Genomic DNA, 21464 nt, shown 5'->3' with positions numbered 1-21464 from the left:
CATCAAACAAATCATTCTGCCTTTCTCCTAGTTTCTTTTGCCTACATACTATAAATTATCCCCCCTTACTATTTTACCTCTTTGTTCCCATATAAAAACAGGGAATGACCATGAAATAAGCCAAATAGTTAAGAAAGGGAGGGCCCAGCAGGAGTCGTCCTGTTATCCAAGTGGGCCCATCTCACACTATCCTCAGTGATCAACTTTCTTTTTTGCCACCTGCAATGCCAAGTTTTTGTCCTTGTCTCCCACATAGAATACATTTACTGAATACATTTTGATAGGAAGAGATTATGGTAGTGTTACATGAGTGAGACATGAGTTCACTGCTTAAGAATTGTATTCGTATATATCTGGTTTCCTCTTGTCATATCCTTTGGTGTTAAATTGACTTTATTGGCTATAGCTTTGCTGTGGTCACAGATAATTGTCTACTCTCTCACTTAAGCATTTTTATTCATTTAAGCATCCTCTCCAACATACTCTTGCATGCTTGTATCTATTCTTTTCTTGGCTGCCTATTCACCTGAAATTCAATATGTCACTGTTCCTTGCTCTCTTTGCTCTCAGTGGCATATTCCTGGAAACAGTACGAGGGACTTTGGAAATGGTGATCACAGGCTGCAGATATACTTTAACAAACAACTGCATGTATACCACTGCCTTTTAACCCTCAATTACGATAATCTGTTTCTTTCTTTTTCAGATGCAATTTGAGAATTTCATTGCACAATTTAACAAGACCTATGCAAGTAAAGAAGGTATGCAGGGTACCGCACATATTCATTTGGGCTTTGGCAGGCATAAGGGGTTTATTTATGACCATACGCGCACTAGAAATATTTCTTTTGTATATTTTTTACAAGTGTATATGGCCACCCATTCATTTTGTGTAATGGGAATTGTTTTTTTGTATCTGACATTTTTCTGACAGTAAGGACAGTGGAACTTTGTAAAAATTCAAACTTCAATTGCTTTAGGATATAGTACATCTGCCCCATGAGCATTATTGACTTATTTTATATTAATCTTGGAGTTTCAGCAGTACTTTACACAATGCTTTATATGTAGTTGCGTTTTCCAACACTATTGCAATTATTCCTTACAGAATTCCATCGTCGCTTTGCTATATTTCAAAAGAATTTGGAAGAGGCAAAGCGTCTGCAAAGAGAAGAACGCGGAACTGCACAGTATGGCATCACAAAGTTCAGCGATCTTACAGGTTTCATATCACAATTTTACTACTGGTTACAGTATTCCCTGCTTGTTATACAGATTGCTCCTTCTCTTCACTGTGCTTGTTTATTCTGGGCTTGTCACATTTCTAAATCCAAAGCTTTTTCTTTCAACTGAGTGTTGTCTCAATATCAATACTAAGAGGTGGGGACCCCTCCCTCCTCTACCACTTTCTATAGAAAGAGGCAAAATTGAATTATATAAAATTTATTTAGTATTGATATATCACATTAAAATCAAATTAAAAACTTGGCTGGCCAGCCTACCTTATTCACAACCACATATAGTTACATCCATTTAAAACCATAAATGCCCTGTATTAAATTGTTTAAAAACACAAAAAAAAAAAACTTATTTCAAAAACCTTAATTAGCAAGAAAAAGGAGAAAAAAACAGTCACTAAAATTGTATATTCCTCTTAAGGAGAGCCGTATTGTGTTCTCTATGCAGGTTCCATAGTTAATTAGGAGAGTTAATTCCCTTTATATATTCTTATAAAGACCAATGTCTTTTATAAGTGTCCGTGCTGCTGTATATAGCAAAAAATTTTTTATTACCACAGTCTCAGTGGCCAATATAGTTGCACAAGTTTGTGAATTAATTGATGTTACTTATATGATTGTTTTCCACCACCGCAGGGTGATTTTACTTCCAGCCTACACCAACGACTACTATAGGGCGTCCCCCAGTCGTTATATCCGTGTAGCATAAATTTTATAAAGGATGAAAAAACAGAACAATCTCACCCAGCTTTAGCGTGTTCTTTGCAGCACTCGCTTAAACTTCACCGCTTGCTTTCACTCGCATTAATGACCGTCTCCACCTGTTCACTTTCTCCCACCAGTAATGATGTTACTCGCTCCCACCTGCGACACTTCACCTCCTCTCTCCTTCATCCAAGATAGTGCACCTTGTTAGTATCGTGTGTGTTCCACAGTGGAACACAATAGCGTTTTCTCCTTCTCAAGCAATAGATAACTACAATGTGGTTAAATTAATTAGAATTTGGTCCTATTGTTTTGGATTTTAGTGCTGATAGTTATAAAATCAAAAAATTAATAAAGAAAAAATGGGGAGATACTAAAACAAGATAAAGAATTGGCGCCCTTTATAGGGGATAAACCCAAGGTGGTATTCAGGCGGGCTAGCAATTTGAAAGAGATGTTAGCACCATCAAGAGAGAGTAAACCAAATCATAGAGAGAAAGATTTTTTGCAGAGATTGTCTCCTTTAACAGGGATGTTTAAGTGTAATAACTGCGTAAATTGTAAATATGTACAGAGAGGAAATAAAGAGTATAATATAGATAAATTTTACAATTGTAAATCATGCTATGTGATATATGGTATGAGATGTTCATGTAATTTATACTATATTGGTAAAACGGTGAGATCCCTTACTGTGAGAGTGGGTGAACATAGAGGGGCTATAAAGAAATCATTAACTATGCTCCAAAATAAGAAGCCAATTCCCATGTTGTATAAACATTATGCAGAAGTTCACAGGGGGAAATTTGAAGGTAAAAAAATTACTGTTATAAAGGGTATTTCTAACAAAGTTATGAAATCAGGGGGGGATGTTAACAATTTATTGCTCAAATTAGAACAAAAAATTATATTTGAGTGGCAAACTACATATCCCTATGGGTTAAATGAAGCTGTAGAATTGGCTCCTTTTTTAAAATGTAGATAAAGGGTTAATGGTATAGGATAAGGTGTACCACCTATCATGATGGGTTAAACCAATAAGAGAATAGAGGGGAGGATATACAGGTTGTGTTGAAAGAGAGACTGTAAAGTAAATTAATTGGAAAAAGCCTGAGGAAGCTCATAACTGAGTGAAACGCGTAGCAAAATTCTAATTAATTTAACCACATTGTAGTTATCTATTGCTTGAGAAGGAGAAAACGCTATTGTGTTCCACTGTGGAACACACACGATACTAACAAGGTGCACTATCTTGGATGAAGGAGAGAGGAGGTGAAGTGTCGCAGGCAGGGCCGCCATCAGAAATCACGGGGCCCCTCACAACAAGATTTTCTGGGCCCCCCCTCCTCCCACACTCCCAATGGCCCCTCCCCCAGTGTCACGAAGCGCTCCCTACCTGCTCCCGGTGTGCGGCGGCATCTTCCTTCTCGGCGCGGCGAATCCAAGATGGCGGCGCCCTGGACTCCACGTGGGTGCAAGGACGCCGGCGCGATGACGTCACGCGCTATGGCGCCAAATTCAAACTTAAAAGGACGCCAGAGACCCAGGTTCAATGCCCGAGTATAGCTCAATTTACCTATTGTGTTCCTGGGTCTCTAATTGTCTCATCTGCCTTCCTGTTGCTGTTTTATTGCCTGTTCCTGACCTTGAACCTTGCTGCCTGCCTCAAGTGACCTTTGCCTGAACCTGACCTCTCTATTGGATTATCCTGCATCTGTACTTCGCTCGGACTCGCTGGAAGCGGCCTTCCTCCTTGATCCTGACTTCACCCTTCCCGTGGGTGCCGGAGGCCCCCGCTGACATTATACTCGGGCCATGGATCCCGAGGAAGCGGTACCGGACGTCGGAAGAGCCCTTCGCGGGCTGCCGTCCCGTATGGAGGCATATGAATCCCAGCAAGTCAGAATTGGGCAAGTACTTGATTCCATTTTGTCCCGTTTGCCCGCTACTCCCGCTGTTGCGGAAATTCCTCCTGCTGTGGTGGTTCCTCTGCCAGCGATGTCGCCAGCTCGTGAGCCACGAATACCTCCTCCTCCCCGCTACAGTGGCAATCCTCAGGCCTGCAAGGGATTCGTGACTCAATGCCAGATTCAATTTGAGTTCCAACCCTCCCAATTCTCCTGTGAGCGAGCGAAGGTGGGCTACGTTATGTCTCATCTGGAGGGCAAACCGCTGGAATGGGCAACTTCTCTCTGGGAGTGTCAGTCGCCCCTGACATTTGATGTGAAGGAATTTCTACGGATGTTCAGAACCATCTTTGATGCCCCTGGTCGGGTCGCTACTGCCTCTTCACGCCTGCTGCAAATCCGCCAGGGCAGTCTCAGTGCCAGTGAGTATGCCATAGACTTTAGAACCCTTATGGCGGAAACTTCCTGGAATGAGGAGGCTTATAAGGCAGTCTTAAGGTAGACACTCGCCTTAAAGAACATCAGGCTGATAAAGAGCGGAATAAAAAGTCTCATCCAGTCCTGGCTCCGCGCTTCCAGAACCCTATGATACCCCCGTCTTCTCCGCAGTTTACCACTTCCCCTTCGGAGGAACCCATGCAACTTGGGAAAGCTCGACTGTCTGCACAAGAGAAGCTTCGGAGACGCCTTTCCGGTCTATGTCTGTACTGCGGCGGACAATCCCACTTAGCGGTTTCCTGCCCTGTCAAGCTGGGGAATACTTCTGCTTCAAGTAAGACTGTTGTTTCTTTTGCTGGTAGTATTGTTCCTAAGTCAGCTTTCCTTGATTCCGGAGCTGCAGGAAACTTTATGGACTGGGCATTCGCAAAAAAGGTTGGCATTCCTCTCTTTCCAGTGACTCCTCCTATTCGGGTCTTTGCCATTGATGACAGACCCCTCTCCACGGACACCATCACTTTAACCACCGGTGAACTATCCATCCAGATTGGAGCACTACACCTGGAAAAGATGTCATTCCTGATCATCCCATGTCCTTCTTCTCCTGTTGTGCTGGGGTTGCCGTGGTTACGACTCCATAACACCTCCATTGATTGGTCGTCTGGTCAAATCTCCCGTTGGAGTCAGTACTGCCAAAGACATTGTTTAATTTCTCAGCCACTCCAGTCTCCTCTACGAGTCTTTCAGCCCTGCCCTCCGTCTACAGGGACTTTTCTGATGTTTTTTGCAAAAAGTCAGCAGAATTTCTTCCTCCGCATCGGCAGTATGACTGCCCTATCGATCTCCTTCCTGGAACCATGCCACCCCATGGGCGGACCTATCCCTTATCCCCTGCAGAGACGGCTGCCATGAAGGAGTATATCTCCGAGAACCTCCAGCGTGGATTTATCCGTCCTTCTACCTCCCCAGCAGGAGCTGGCTTCTTCTTTGTCGAAAAGAAGGACGGTGGACTCCGTCCCTGTATTGACTATCGGGCTCTCAATAAAATAACTGTTAAAAACAGATACCCTTTACCCCTTATTTCAGAACTTTTTGACCAACTTAAAGGGGCCAAGATTTTCTCTAAGTTGGATCTCCGCGGGGCTTATAATCTCATCAGGATCCGAGAGGGCGATGAATGGAAGACGGCTTTCAATACCCGTGATGGGCATTACGAGTACCTCGTAATGCCCTTCGGCCTCTGCAACGCTCCAGCCGTCTTTCAGGAGTTCGTAAACGATATTTTTCGGGATCTCCTGGGGAAGTTTGTTGTCGTGTACCTGGATGACATCCTTATCTTCTCTCAAGATTTGGAAACCCATCGCTCCCAAGTCAAAGAAGTTCTTTCCCGTCTTAGAGAAAATTCTCTTTTCGCCAAGTTGGAGAAATGCACCTTCGAAGTACCAAAGATCTCCTTTCTGGGCTACATTATCTCGTCTAGGGGCTTCGAGATGGATCCTGCCAAAGTATCTGCTATCCAGAAGTGGCCACTCCCCCAGAGTACTAAGACAATCCAAAGGCTTATTGGATTTGCGAACTATTACCGCCAATTCATTAAAGGCTTTTCTTCCCGCATTTCTCCTATCCTTTCCCTCATCCGCAAAGGAGGGAGACCCAATTGTTGGCCTCTTGTGGCCCTAGAAGCCTTCCAGTCCCTGAAGGATGCCTTCATTTCTGCCTCTATTCTTCGACACCCAGAGCCTCACCTACCCTTCTTCATTGAAGTCGACGCCTCTGATGTAGGGGCAGGTGCTATCCTTTCCCAGAGACATTCTGCTGATGGTAAGCTCCATCCATGTGCATACTTCTCCAAGAAGTTTTCCTCGGCTGAGCAGAACTACGACATTGGGAATCGAGAACTCCTGGCTGTCAAACTCGCCCTTGAAGAATGGCGCCACCTCTTAGAGGGAGCATCTCATCCGGTCACGATCTACACTGATCATAAGAACTTAGAATTTCTACAATCTCTCAAGAGACAGAATCCCCGTCAGGCGAGGTGGTCACTTTTCTTCTCCCGTTTCAATTTTGTCCTGACGTATCGTCCTGGGACCAAGAACCGGAAGGCAGACGCCCTGTCTCGAAGTTTCTCCCCAGAAGATCGTCTACCTATAGAGCAAGAGCCTATCATTCCTCCTACCCGGATCATTGCCTCTGTATTACCCCAATTCGCTGAACAAATTTTGCTAAGCCAGTCTGCCGCTCCTCCAGATACTCCCATAGGAATGGCATTTGTACCTCCTGAGTTACGCCTTCCCATTCTCCAGCAGACTCATAGCTCCAAACAAGCTGGCCACCCTGGTTCTGAAAAAACTCTTGAGCTTCTTCGACGCCTAGTTTGGTGGCCGACCATCCGCAAGGATGTCCGAGACTTTGTCGCAGCTTGTATAGTATGTGCCACCACTAAGGCCAGCCACTCTCGACCCTGCGGTCTTCTGCATCCATTGCCAATACCCTCTCGCCCATGGACGCATTTGGGTATGGACTTTATTGTGGAGTTGCCGCCCTCCTGTGGTAACACTGTCATTTGGGTAGTGATAGACCGCTTCAGCAAGATGGCGCACTTCATACCCTTGAGGAAACTCCCCTCGGCTGTAGAACTGGCTCATCTCTTCGTACAGCATATCTTTCGTTTACATGGTTTCCCTGTGGAAATTGTCTCCGATAGAGGGTCCCAGTTTGTTTCCAGATTTTGGCGCTCCTTGTGCAAGTCTCTGGGAGTATCTCTTCAGTTCTCCTCGGCCTATCACCATCAGACCAATGGGGCAGCAGAGCGTGTAAACCAAGCTTTTGAACAATTCCTGCGAAACCATGTTTCCCTTTGCCAAGACGACTGGTCGGATTTATTCCCATGGGCGGAATTCGCTCACAACAATGCCAGTCACTCCTTCACTGGAAGATCTCCTTTCTTGTCAGTGTATGGTCAACATCCTTTGGCCTTCCCTCAAGACTTTCTCCTCTCCGAAGTTCCCGCTGCAGATGACCTGGCGGCTCACATGTCTGTTATCTGGGCTGCCACCAAGTCTAATTTGGAGAAGAGTTCCCTGGTACACAAGACCTTCGCTGATCGTCGCAGAAAGCCTTCCCCTCCATACAAGGTCGGTGATAAAGTCTGGCTTTCTTCCAGGAACATCCGCTTGAGGGTACCATCTCCGAAACTGGGTCCCAAATTTGTGGGTCCCTTCTCCATCTCTGAGGTGATCAATCCAGTGGCTGTCCGTCTACAACTTCCCCCAGAGATGCGGATTCCTAACGTGTTCCACGTTTCCTTATTGAAGCCAGTAGTGTTCAATCAATTCTCCTCTGCTCAGCCCCCTCCTTCTGCCATCCTCGTGGATGGTCAGCAAGAGTATGAAGTTGAGAAAATTCTAGATTCTAGGCTCTCCAGGGGATCACTCCAGTACCTCGTCCAATGGAAGGGATTCGGCCCTGAGGAATGCTCCTGGGAGAAAGATTCTGATGTACATGCTCCTCGTCTTGTGAAGGCGTTCCATGGTCAATTCCCTCAGAAACCTCGGCCTGGTGGTCCAGTGGCCCCCCGTGGGGGGGGGTTACTGTCATGAAGCGCTCCCTACCTGCTCCCGGCGTGCGGCGGCGTCTTCCTTCTCGGCGCGGCGAATCCAAGATGGCGGCGCCCAGGACTCCACGTGGGTGCAAGGACGCCGGCGCGATGACGTCACGCGCTATGGCGCCAAATTCAAACTTAAAAGGACGCCAGAGACCCAGGTTCAATGCCCGAGTATAGCTCAATTTACCTATTGTGTTCCTGGGTCTCTAATTGTCTCATCTGCCTTCCTGTTGCTGTTTTATTGCCTGTTCCTGACCTTGAACCTTGCTGCCTGCCTTAAGTGACCTTTGCCTGAACCTGACCTCGCTATTGGATTATCCTGCATCTGTACTTCGCTCGGACTCGCTGGAAGCGGCCTTCCTCCTTGATCCTGACTTCACCCTTCCCGTGGGTGCCGGAGGCCCCCGCTGACACCCAGTGACCCCTCCCATCAATACAAAGGACATACAGACATTGGTAGCCAGGGCCCCCCTAAAACATTGGTGGCCAGGGGTTACGTTTTGAATTGGTGCCAGGGCAGGTACCCCTAAATCAATGCTGGCCAGCCCAGGGCCCCCTAAAACATTGGTGCTCCCCCCCAATTACTCATACTATGGCCTGCCCTCTGCTGCTTCCTTCCGCATCCTTCGGCTCCCCCCCAGCGTCCTCCTGTTTCTTCCAAGGCCACCCAAGCATCCTCCTGCCCCCCCAGCATCCTCCTGCTTCCCTCCAGGCCCCTCAAAGCATCCTCCTGCTGCCCCCCAAGCATCCTCCGGCTTCCCCCAGGGCACCCCCAGCATCCTCCGGCTCCCCCGCAGCATCCTCCTGCTTCCCCCAGGGCACCCCCAGCATCCTCCTGCTTCCCCCAGGGCTTCCCACAGCATCCTCCTGCTTCCCCCAGGGCCCCAAAGTATCCTCCAGCTTACCCCCAGGGCCCCCAAGTATCCTTCAGCTTACCCCCAGGGCCCCCAAGTATCCTTCAGCTTACCCCCAGGGCCCCCAAGTATCCTTCAGCTTACCCCCAGGGCCCCCAAGTATCCTTCAGCTTACCCCCAGGGCCCCCAAGTATCCTTCAGCTTACCCCCAGGGCCCCCAAGTATCCTTCAGCTTACCCCCAGGGACCCCCCAGTATCCTTCAGCTTACCCCCAGGGCCCCCAAGTATCCTTCAGCTTACCCCCAGGGACCCCAAGTATCCTTCAGCTTACCCCCAGGGCCCCCAAGTATCCTTCAGCTTACCCCCAGGGCCCCCAAGCACCTTACATTTCCTGGCACCCAGCTCCGGCGATGTCCTTCTCTATGTGCCGCGGCTCTCTGCTACTTCCGTGCTTTTATAAGGTTGCGGCCCGTGTGTGTGACGTCAGTATGGGCGCAACCTTATAACAGCAAAGATGGGGCAGCGAGCCGCGGCACAAAGAGGAGGATAAAACTAAAGACAGGGCCCGGGCTTGAGGAAAGGGGGCTAAGGAAACTCTAGCGTGGCCGGGCCCCCTTTCAAGCTCGAGCCCGGGACGATCGTGGTAATAACATTTTTTTTGCTATATACAGCAGCACGGACACTTGACATTGGTCTTTATAAGAATATATAAAGGGAATTAACTCTGCAAATTAACTTTTTCCTCTCACCAACCCCCACCAGGATAATTGAAGTGGAACCTGCATAGAGAACACAATACCACTCTCCTTAAGAGGAATATACAATTTTAGTGACTGTTTTTTTCTCCTTTTTCTTGCTAATTAAGGTTTTTGAAATAAGTTTTTTTTTGTGTTTTTAAACAATTTAATACAGTGCATTTATGGTTTTAAATGGATGTAACTATATGTGGTTGTGAATAAGGTAGGCTGGCCAGCCAAGTTTTTAATTTGATTTTAATGTGATATATCAATACTAAATAAATTTTATATACTTGTCACATTTCTAAACAGTGCATTGATTTGGCTGCCTATGTGGAGGGCCACATTGGGTTGATCCTCTCATTTAAGCCCTGGGCCAGTGATAAGACAATTATAGGGATCTATGAGATTCACATAAAAAAGGCTAATATGGTTTTTCCCCAACAGAATATGAGGCCAGTCATGATTATAGGGTCTTATTCCTCTGTGATTTTTACAGAACAATATGCATATAGGAACAGCTTTAAATGAATCAGTACAGTAACATAGTAACATAGAAAGTTAGGTTGAAAAATGACATACGTCCATCAAGTTCAACCTTAATCTGAAGCCTGACTCCTGACTCCAAGATGGCAATTGGACCGGTCACTGGATCAACTTGTACTAAGAGCTATTTCCCATAACCCTGTATTCCCTCACTTGCTAAGAATCCTTCCAGCCCCTTCTTGAAGCTGTATCAGCCAGTATGACTGGTTCAGGGAGGGAATTCCACAACTTCACAGCTCTCACTGTAAAAAACCCTTTCCGAATATTCAGACGGAACCTCCTTTCTTCGAATCAGAGTGGGTGGCCTTGTGTCCGTTAGAAGGACCTACTGGTAAATAAAGCATTAGAGAGGTTATTATATGATCCCCTTATATATTTATACATACATACCCTTTACCAGCTTAGTTGCCCTTCTCTGGACGCCCTCTAATTCAATAATGTCCCGTTTGAGCACAGGAGACTAAAACTGAACAGCATATTCTAGATGGGGCCTTACCAGCGCTCTGTAAAGGGGAAGAATAACCCCCTCCTCCCGTGAATCTATACCCCTTTTAATACAGCTCAAAACCTTGTTTGCCCTTGCAGCTGCTGCCTGGCATTGCTTGCTACAGCCAAGTTTATTATCTACAAGGACTCCAAGGTCCTTCTCCATTATGGATTTGCCTAGTGCAGTCCCATTAAGGGTAAAAGTGGCTGCATATTTTTACATCCCAGGTGCATGACCTTACATTTATCCACATTAAATCTCATCTGCCACTTAGCCGCCAAGATTGCCTGTTGGTCAAGATCCTGCTGCAAGGATGTCACATCCTGGATAGAATTGACTGGTCTACAGAGTTTTGTGTCATCTGCAAACACTGATACATTACTCATAATACCCTCCCCTAAGTCATTAATGAACAAGTTAAACAAAAGTGGACCCAGTACAGAACCCTAAAGGTACCAAATGCTTTGGCAAAATCCAAATAGATTACATAAACTGCACCCCCACTTGTTCAGCTTCTTACTTACCTCATTATAAAAAGCAAATTTGTCTGACATGACCTGTCCTTCATAAAGCCATGCTGAGTACTGCTCATAATGCCATTCTCCAGAACGTATCTTTGCATTGGTAAAAATACACAGTTTGGATATTTTAAAATAACGTGTCTAGAACATGTTAAATATACTTGTGTAGAATATTAGGTGGTGTGGTCTGAAGTGGTGAAAGTGGTTTTTAAAAGTGGTTTGTGAATCTCTTTTTGCCTATTTCTCTTTTTTTAGCTGTTGTACTTCTCAAAATGCCTTGTTTGCGGTAGTTTAACAATTAAAATGATCCGGCTGTGTTGGCAGGCCAAGCCTTTGTGATATTTGCAGTACCATATTAATATAGTTTTAAATGAAAAGCAAATATTTGGTCTCTCCTATAAGTATATGTTATTATATTTCCATCTGTCAGTTTTTCACCTGGACAGTTGGTTTTCAGGAGGGCTGTCCAGGTGAAAGCTGACTGTCTGGATGTTAACTAAAACTCCTCAATGCAGGGACCTGTGCATTGTAACACCTTACAAGTATTCATTTTCCCTGTATAATTTATAATAACTATACCAATGTTTGTGATATACTTTTTAAAGCACTGCAGTTACTTGTGGTGCTAAATAAATGAATAAATACAATACAACGCTTTTAGCTTTTACTCTTGCATAACTAATGCCAGATATCGCATAAAGCTCATCACACTTATATATATAGGCATTACATAAAGTTTGTTGCAAACATTTTGTAGCATTAGTGGGTAATAAGTTATACACAATTTATTAAAAGGACGTTGTTTGCCGTGCCCATATAATATAATAAAGTTTCCTACATTTATATCTTCCTCTACATTGCCATCTAGAGGTACATCTATATAATAGCAACATGATTCATTTTACAGTTAGCGATTATACAGTTTTGATGCCATTTATCTGGCACTCTATAGCTTCATATAGTAAATATGGCCAATAATGGCCATATTGAATGCCTGAAATAATTATCTTAATATTAGAAGCAATTTTAAATTAACCAGCAATTTAATCTAAAAATCTGGTAAAATCATAATCCCTGGGACCCAGTCTCCTAATCCAGAATGCTTTTCTATGACACAGCTCGTGTTCCCTGACTAGGGTTGCCACTTTTCCCCCTCCCCAAAGCCGTGCAGGGGGTGAGTGGTGACATCAAAGGGTGGGGCCAGTGACATCATTGGACAGGGCAGTGACACCACAGGGTCAGGGCTATGACATGCCAATTGGCTGATCGCTGCATTAATCTAGGAGACTGGGCTGTCTGGGTCAAAACCAGACGGGTGGCAACCCTCTCCCAGCCCCAAACCTTTGGCAACTTGGGTACAGAGTGCAAAACTTAGTCTTACACTCTGTTCTGGCAAAATAACAGATTATTCTCATGGAGGGAAACATGGGCATGGGGGTGGTGACGTCATGGGGGCATGATGGGTTATGTCAGGGGTGTGGTCAATGATGTCAGGGGCATGGTTATGATGTGGCGATTAGTGATTAGCTAATCTCCACTGTGAATCTAAGACAGCCCTGCCCGGTTTCCCTAATTTGAAAAACCATGCAGGGAGTTTTGACCCCGACAGCCCTTCCAATAACCATGCTTTCCGGATCAAAAACGGACAGATGGCAACCCTAATTGGTAACATGTTAAAAAAAATTCCCATTTTCTCTAACGATAACCTATCCAGTCTCCAATGAAGTCTCTAATAAACTGGGATTTCTGAAGTGACTTTTGAATAAGGTGGATAAAAGAAATCATATATTAAAAATCTGTTCTTGTCCATCTAGTCTACACAAAGATCTGCTGTGAGGCCCCCTTTCCTATCCTTTCATTGCTTTTAGATTGTAAGTGTTTTTGGGTCTCCTTTACCTCTGGTATTGGTTGCTTTCTGTGTATGTAAACCTGTATGTTCATTGTATACACCCATACACACAGCACCACGGAATGTGTTGCTTCTTTATAATTATGTATTATGCCTATATGTAATAATAATACTCACATGAACACTTGAGGCCCAGGTCAAATCTCTTTGCAAAACAACATATATTTGGATAAAAGTGTTTAGTCAACAACATACTGTGGGTCTCTGCCATGGCAAGGTATCATAAGCCAGAAAACAAGTTAATGCACATTTTGGTTTTACAGTGTTGTGTGTCTTTCTAGATGAGGAATTTCTGAGATGCAGACCAGATCACAGAGCATATTTTGAGAGCCAAACATTATTGAGACAAGTGACAGAAGAAAATGCACCTGTAAAAACATGTGACTGGCGTAAAAAAGGAGTCATTTCAGTGCCCAAAAATCAGGTGAACTATTATGCAGCCAAAAAATTTTGACACAGAGAGCATATAACTAAATTGTTAACTAATTTTTTGCCTTTGTCAGTCTTTGTAGTCTTTGGCTAATGCCACACTTATTCCCAGGCTGTGGGTAAACGCAGTCTGAGAATCAGCCCCTATGCTGGCATCAGTTGTTCCCTGTGCCTGCACCCAAAGTCATTTCGGTGAAAAATGCATACTTGCGTCTTTCTGCTCTAAAATCTGTTCTGTGTGCCTGCACCCGGGCCAATGCAATGACTCCTGGCACAGGCACAGGGAGAAACTGATGCCAGCATAGGGGACGATTCTCTTTCCTGCGTGTGCATAAGCCTAAAAGGGAAAATATATCCCCTTTTTGACATGAGCTTAATTAGTTAGGCTTATGGTGAAAATGTGCATAAAATCTATCTAAACTTCTGTGTTTGTCAATCCACCCCCACACACCAAGCCCTATAAGGGCAATGATACACGGGGCGGATTGTCAGCCTGTGGATAAGCACAGCCTGACAATATGCAATAGCACTCTCTGCACTAGCGATGTGGCCCCCCCATGGGCCCATTTTAATGCTGAAGAGGTAAATGTGTGAGGTGGGGTGGCATTGGGTCAGCTGCCTCAGGAGGAACCAACCCCAGAAAAGATGCAGGACAGATAGCATAAAGCTGTGCCAAAAATGCTATTTTCTTGTGCTGAACATAATGCTTCAGGAAAATTTGAGGGTGCAGTGGCCGTTTAATGCATAGAATACTACAATGGGCAGTTGTGAGCATGACAATCCAAGATGCTTCAGGGCACTTTCACTGAACCTTAAACAGCCTGCTAACACAGAAACTATAGATAGAAATAACTATAGACAACATATAACTGCTAAATTGTCTCTCAAATAAATGATTGCTCCCTTTTTTATTATACTGGTGGGACTCCCTTTGCGAGTTCTAGTTTAATGGGTTTCATATCTTGACACCTTCCTCAGTGCTACTGTGATTTTAACCTTCTTTACCTGTTCTGATAATTTCTTGCACCAGGGACCATCCTGCCTTTCTTGTTACGCCTTTGCGGCTGTGGGTAACATTGAAGCACAATGGGGAATCTGGGGATCTCCAAAGAATCTATCAGTGCAGCGTAAGACATCATCTTCTTATTGTTTGTGCTGTTTTGTCAATTAATTTGTCTTCACTCACACTCTCATATTGTGTCTTAGAACTAGTAGACTGCTCTAAATGCGGATGCCAAGGAGGATACACATGGAATGCTTTTATGACTGTAATAAAAATAGGTGAGGACTCAAAGCATCACATGCTTAACTGAATACACATATATTTGTAATAGAAATTCTGGGACTCTGTACCAGGAGACAAAAGTATTATCTAGTGCTGCTTTAAGGATGTGAAAAATTATAGACGTGATGTAAAGACAATAGGTGTCATGTACTACCGCACGTGTATTGTGCAAAGTGCAATTTAGGATGCAACTTGTTTGCTGTGTTTTTTTACCCACAGTGCATTGTTTTCCCATAATTCCAGTCTAATTGTGACTGATGGAATTTCAGCAACCATATCAGAATGTGCAGTTGGGTTTGTACTGAAACCTTTGAGGTGGCAGTGGCTCGAGGATTTCCCCTGTGTCTATAGGTGCACCGGTGATGGATTTGGAACAGGCAGTTGGAGAGATGAACCACTCCTGAGTACCATTAATGAATGGTAACAATTCATGCAGAGACTTTTTTGTGCAATACTGTGGTTGCAGTCATAAATGACCCCTAATGTAATATTTGTACTGAACTCTGGGTGTGATTCAGTGCAAAAAAAAACCTATGGAAAAGGCATAACTGATAAAGAGACATTTGGAGAGTGGGGATATACAGAATTAAGACACATAACAGGTGAAAATGGGATCAAAGCACTAGAAAACAAATGTTGCTTTTTTCTATGCAGGTGGATTAACAAATGAGAAAAATTACAAATACACTGGAAAGAAGAGCACATGCAAAACAAATCTGAAACCTGAGGCAACTATTCAAGACTTTGTGATACTTCAACGAAATGAGACAGGTAATGGGGTTGATTTCACTCTCAATACACCCATCCTCCTTATTTCAACAAAGAAAAATAAAATATATTTGTTTAAGGTGAGCCATCTGAGCAGGGGCAGACCTAGGGTTAAGCAGACCTAGGGCACAAGGGTGGGTTGGTTCTAGGCATGTACCTCTTCTGTTTGCCTACCCCTAGTCTGGGCCTTAGGTGGCCAGACTGCAAAATTTTTACCTTATTATTTTTACCTTGTTATTTAACTTGTGATGAGTGTTTTTCTTGCGTTATTTCCCGCTGCGCACGATATATTTCGCATCGTGCTATATTAGGGCACGATTGTACGCCCTTAACCATTACTTTCAGAAAACTACTGTTCTGAAAATGACCATTTCCCTGCAAACTGGAGGCTGCATCACTCTAGGTCCAACACAGACTTGAAAAAATCCGACTGCAAACTCCATGTTGTGTTGCCAAAAGCTCACGAACCACAATTTTCTTTAAGTACCGCCTGCCCCAAGTAGGTGTTAATATTCGCACAGACTAATGCGTTTAACGCTTCATATGTGTTTGCGAATCATGTGTTAGTATTATTTCTATTCGCTAATTAATGCAATGCAAGTAAATAACCCATTACGATGTGCGTGCGTTTTTTTGCGCTTGTGCATGTGAAATGACTTTGATGAATCGGGCCTTAATTAACGCATGCTTTTTAACGCAAAAAAGCATGCGATAAGCATTATCGACCTTTAGTGAATCGGCCCCTATGTACTGTACATTGCCAATCTTTAGAAGAGACAATCCCCAGAACCTGGAAACCCCACACGACTGACACATATGCTTTTTGCAGTGATTTGCTCTCATGTGTCCTACAAAGGAACGGTTACTGTGGCTATTAACCAGACTCTACTCAAGGTGAGTTAGTAAACTGTAACATTTATTTTAAACAGACAAATAATTTGCCCTAATCTTGGCTCTCTCTCTATGATCATTCTTTACAGCAATATCAGAAAGGAGTTATTGATCCTCATCCTGAGAAGTGTGACAACAATGTAGACCATGCTGTGTTAATAGTAGGCTTCTCCAGAGGTACTGTATGGCCATCAATTCATGATTCTGCCAGTAGGTTTATTACAAGCCCTATTATCCCATATGTATCACACTGCAGCAGGTTTAGATCAACAAAAATGGGGAGTAGCAGTAAAATGTGAAGCCAACTTCAGAACCACGGGGCACAAGAGCAAGCCCCCCCAGTACTCAAGCATCTGTGCCCCAGGGAAAGCTGCACTCTACTCCTGGTGCCAGATTGAAAAATGCTATTGGGCAAGTGGTGAGGACGGAGCCCTGTTGCAAACTTCTGTGCCTCTTGCCCCGCACTTACAACATTTTAATAACACACAACTTAGAGGACGGGAGGGGAGATGCCTAATTGCTTTCCTGTACCTACCTGCCTCTGGGATATAGTGCTACCTAATGCAGACAGCATTCGTTATAAGGGACTGGAGGCATGTATTTGTGCTCTGAAGTTCTGCTTTGTAACTGACCCCAATTAACCTGTATAAATATATATAGGGCAATAAGTTTAATTACATGTGTGCTTTTAAATTGCTGTAACATTACATGGGGACATTTTAGGCATTGCAGTTTTATTATTGGTATGATTATGGGTAATTTAATGTTAACATTTTGCCTCATTGTTGAGTTAATCAATGATAATTATGAATGCAAGCAAAATTGCAGAAGCTAAAGTAAGATTTCTAAGGTAGTTAAACCTATGCACACATACCTGCAACTTACATATATGCTGGTTCAGCCTGTTTTGATGAATAGCATGCAAGCACAGTCAGGGTTGGAACTAGGGGTAGGCAGAGTAGGCTTGTGCTGAGGGCGCATTAGAGGAAGGTGCATTTCTGCTTACACAGATATAAAAGAAACAAGTGTGTAGCAGCAGTGGGTGTGTTAGGAGGCAGCAGCATAAGGCCAAGTAGTATTGCTTTGGGCAGCAGCAAGGTTGTTGACTTCATCACAGATCAATGTGCTTTGGCAGAGCTGAATGCTATTTACTGGGCACATGTTCCACTGAGATTTCAACTCGGATTGCTGTATTCAAAGTTCATTCAACCATAGGGCAGGAAGAGTATGAAGCACACACAGGCAGCATAGGGCAGGCAGATTATGGCACATGCGGGCAGACAGTCAGGTGTCAGTAATGCAGGGTCTTAACAGTGTGAACAATGCTTGAATCTGGTATGTTAACAATGCAGGAGCCAGTTAATCTCAGTACTGACACCATTTAAAGCTTACACAGCAGTTAGACTTCAATGGGGGGGAGTGTGGGCTGCCAATTGGACAGAACTGTCCTAGGCTCTTTTGTTTACAGGTTATATTCAATTCTTCCATCTGTTTCTCCTTTTTAGAAATAAGCCAATGTAATGAGAATGACTGCAATAAGCCAAATGGTCAAGAATAGTTTATTGTTTTCTTATTCTATTGCCATTCTTCTTTCTTTTCTAGAGAAAAAGTACTGGATTTTGAAAAACAGCTGGGGTAATGACTGGGGAGAAAATGTAAGTTTTTTTTGGGGGGGGGGGTCATCAGATTCCAAGGCAATACTGATGTCCACAAGACTTTGACTATATACAGGGATATAACCTTGGGATACAGGGATATAACCTTGCCAACCCTCAAGCAAGAAACATTCCATCTGGTGGCCAGGGTTAGGAGATCTCTGACCCAGCAGCTGTTGGATCTGGGCTGCATGTGGAAGAGGAGAAAGCTTTAGTAATACAAACAAGTTCTAAGATTAAAAACTATCCCCTCTGAGGGTATGACATGTCACAGGAATAAAGAAGCGGAAGGATGGCCTTTCTCCTCAATTGCAGCACTGCATTTAGGATTACTATGTGCAGTACTATAAGCAAGAACATGCATTAACTTAAAATAAGCTAGTCCCAATATAAGATAAAGATATATCCTTACATGCATGTAGTACACATAAAAGCCATTATATTAAAGTGTCACTTTACCCTTTTGCTCAACATAAGTGCAATAAATGGGTCTTGTGAATATTTTTTTTTCCTTTTGCATTAACTAAGAAAGATCTTATTCCCTTATGTGTTATGATGGGCTTTCCAAAAAAGTTAGAAGATCACAGATATGGGGATCTGGTAAATCATTAATAACTTACTTACAAAATTGAACTGACTGTCAGGGAGACCAAAGTTCAGATTTCATCTCCACCTGAGCCTTTGCTAACAGTAGCTAAAACCTTTATGGATTTCTCTGTTCTATAAGCCTGTGTCATGAACACATATTTGTAAAGATAAAGCAGGATATTCATGCAGTTGGTGCACAGCCCACCCAGTAAACCAAAATAATGTGTGACTGTATAAGTACCAGATGCTTCCATTAACTTGCTTTGTGTTGTCTCTGTACAATTATATAGAATCTTTATAATCAATGTGGGAGGAAAGAAAGTCACCACAATAACCCCACCCAAATTATCCCATTAATAATAAACTCTATTTATTATGTTATATATTTCATATGTGCTCATTCTATACTGTGAATAGAACCGCAGATGGTCCACGGAACTTTATTTCTCAGCAGTCATTTCACATAACACAGTAATAATAATGACCTCTTCATTTTATTTAAAAAACAATATTTTTCTTTTCAGGGTTTTTTCAGATTGCGTCTTGGCTCAAATGCTTGCGGCATTGCTGAGTACCCAGCGTCTGCCATTGTGAATACTGGAACCTTCAAAAGACACATTTGCCCACCTTAAGGTCAAGCGATAAGGGAATTGCATATTTTCGTCTGCTTACAGTGTAGATGATAGGATTCTATAGGATCGGCTTTCATGGTTAAATAACCACTGAATATGTTTGCCTTCATATTACAAATAAAAAAATATCTTCTGAGCGTGATGTTTATTGCTTGAGATTGCTGATTTAGACAATCAGTATGACAAATCCTGTGTACAATAAAGGTGATTTAGAGATACCGGGAAATATAGAAAAAATTGTTATGTTTAACTTTAACAGGTTGCAGAAACCCAGGCTCACCACATTTAAGGAGAAGAGAAGACATAATAAATGGGGGTGCCAGTTTGTTATTCCTTCCCCCTGTGATCATTGTCACTTACCAGAGACCAAGGACTGGTGCTCCTGTTTGCTGAAAATTGCACAGGTATATTTACACTGGTCTGGGTACTACTATTGGGGCACCATGTCCCCACCTTCTTCAATATCCTGGCCAATGTGCACAGTATAAATCTGAACTTAGATGAAAAAGACAGCTTTTTGCTCTGCTGCACATTTGTATACATGAATAGAAAGAAGGCCGGGGTCTTAGGCAAATGTTTGTAATCACTGGGGTGTGCATTTACAGATTTGCACCCCCCAGTGATTGTGCCTTTCCTTCTGCTTTAATGTTCATTAGGGGAATACTATTCCTTAAATCAGTGATCCCCAATCTGTGGCACAGAGACACAGTTTTATTTCAAGCAGAGCATCCTGCAGGCTATCAGTCCACATAGGGCTATCAAATAGCCAATCACAGCACTTATGTGGCATTCCCACGGAACTTTTTTCATGCTAGTGTGGCTCACCAACACTTCTTGTATCTGAATGTAACTCACAGCTAGTGATGAGCAAATTTTTTTGGCATGCATGGATCTTGCATGAATTGTTTCACGAAACTTCCACAAAATTGTGGCTCGAAAAATTTGCAGTCGCTTCAAAAAAGGCACGTTGTAGCTGCATTTCGTGAATTTCTTGTGGTGTCCTTAAATTTTTGGCAAAGTAAAACGGAACAGATTCACTCATTCATCCCAGGGTATTAAATGAGCTGAGCGCTGTGATTGCCAAACCTCTTCACTTAATTTTTCAGGATTCATTGACGTCTGGCATGGTGCCGAGAGACTGGCGGATTGCTAATGTGGTGCCGTTATTTAAAAAGGGATCCCGTTCTCAGCCTGAAAACTATAGGCCTGTTAGTCTGACATCAGTAGTAGGAAAACTTTTGGAAGGGGTAATAAGAGATAGGGTACTTGAATACATTGCAGTTCACAATACTATAAGTTTGTGCCAGCATGGTTTTATGCGTAACAGATCTTGCCAGACTAATTTAGTCGCCTTTTATGAGGAGGTGAGCAGGAACCTTGATGCTGGAATGGCAGTTGATGTCATCTACTTGGACTTTGCTAAAGCGTTTGATACTGTACCTCACAGAAGGTTAATGATCAAACTGAGGAATATTGGCCTAGAACATAATATTTGTAATTGGATAGAGAACTGGCTGAAGGATAGAGTACAAAGAGTGGTTGTAAATGGAACATTTTCTACTTGGACCAGTGTGGTTAGTGGAGTACCGCAGGGGTCAGTCCTTGGTCCTTTGCTTTTTAACTTGTTATTAATGACCTGGAGGTGGGCATAGACAGTACTGTTTCTATTTTTGCTGATGACACTAAATTGTGCAAAACTATAAGTTCCATGCAGGATGCTGCCGCTTTGCAGAGCAATTTGACAAAATTGGAAAACTGGGCAGCAAACTGGAAAGTGGAAGGGCAAAGTTATGCATTTTATCATACTGAATGGTAGTGTGTTGGGGGTTTCCTTAATGGAGAAGGATCTAGGGGTTTTTGTAGATAACAAGTTGTCTAATTCCAGGCAGTGTCATTCTGTGGCTACTAAAGCAAATAAAGTGCTGTCATGTATAAAAAAAGGGCATTGACTCAAGGGATGAAAACATAATTTTGCCCCTTTATAGGTCCCTGGTAAGGCCTCACCTTGAGTATGCAGTGCAGTTTTGGGCTCCAGTCCTTAAGAAGGATATTAATGAGCTGGAGAGAGTGCAGAGACGTGCAACTAAACTGGTAAAGGGGATGGAAGAGTTAAACTATGAGGTTAGACTGTCGAGGTTGGGGTTGTTTTCTCTGGAAAAGAGGCGCTTGCGAGGGGACATGATTAATCTGTACAAGTACATTAGAGGGGATTATAGGCAGCTAGGGGATGTTCTTTTTTCCCATAAAAACAATCAGAGCACCAGAGGTCA

At 43.4% G+C, this 21464-nt stretch overlaps 1 protein-coding gene across 1 annotated transcript; it reads left to right on the top strand.

Moving 5' to 3' along the window:
- The first annotated feature begins 478 nt into the window (after positions 1-478).
- Positions 479-19293, top strand: LOC105947118 (cathepsin W). The gene is made up of 11 exons (XM_018093402.2): positions 479-610; positions 707-761; positions 1109-1222; positions 13228-13370; positions 14406-14502; positions 14582-14656; positions 15315-15431; positions 16258-16322; positions 16409-16496; positions 17922-17974; positions 19087-19293. Exons 1-11 carry the CDS (start codon positions 539-541, stop codon positions 19192-19194), a joined length of 987 nt encoding a protein of 328 aa, XP_017948891.2. The 5' UTR covers positions 479-538; the 3' UTR covers positions 19195-19293.
- The last annotated feature ends 2171 nt before the right edge of the window (positions 19294-21464 follow it).

The sequence above is a fragment of the Xenopus tropicalis genome, chromosome 4, assembly GCF_000004195.4.
Source record: "Xenopus tropicalis strain Nigerian chromosome 4, UCB_Xtro_10.0, whole genome shotgun sequence".
NCBI classification, from domain to species: domain Eukaryota; kingdom Metazoa; phylum Chordata; class Amphibia; order Anura; family Pipidae; genus Xenopus; species Xenopus tropicalis.
This window is presented reverse-complemented; position numbering and strand designations above follow the sequence as displayed.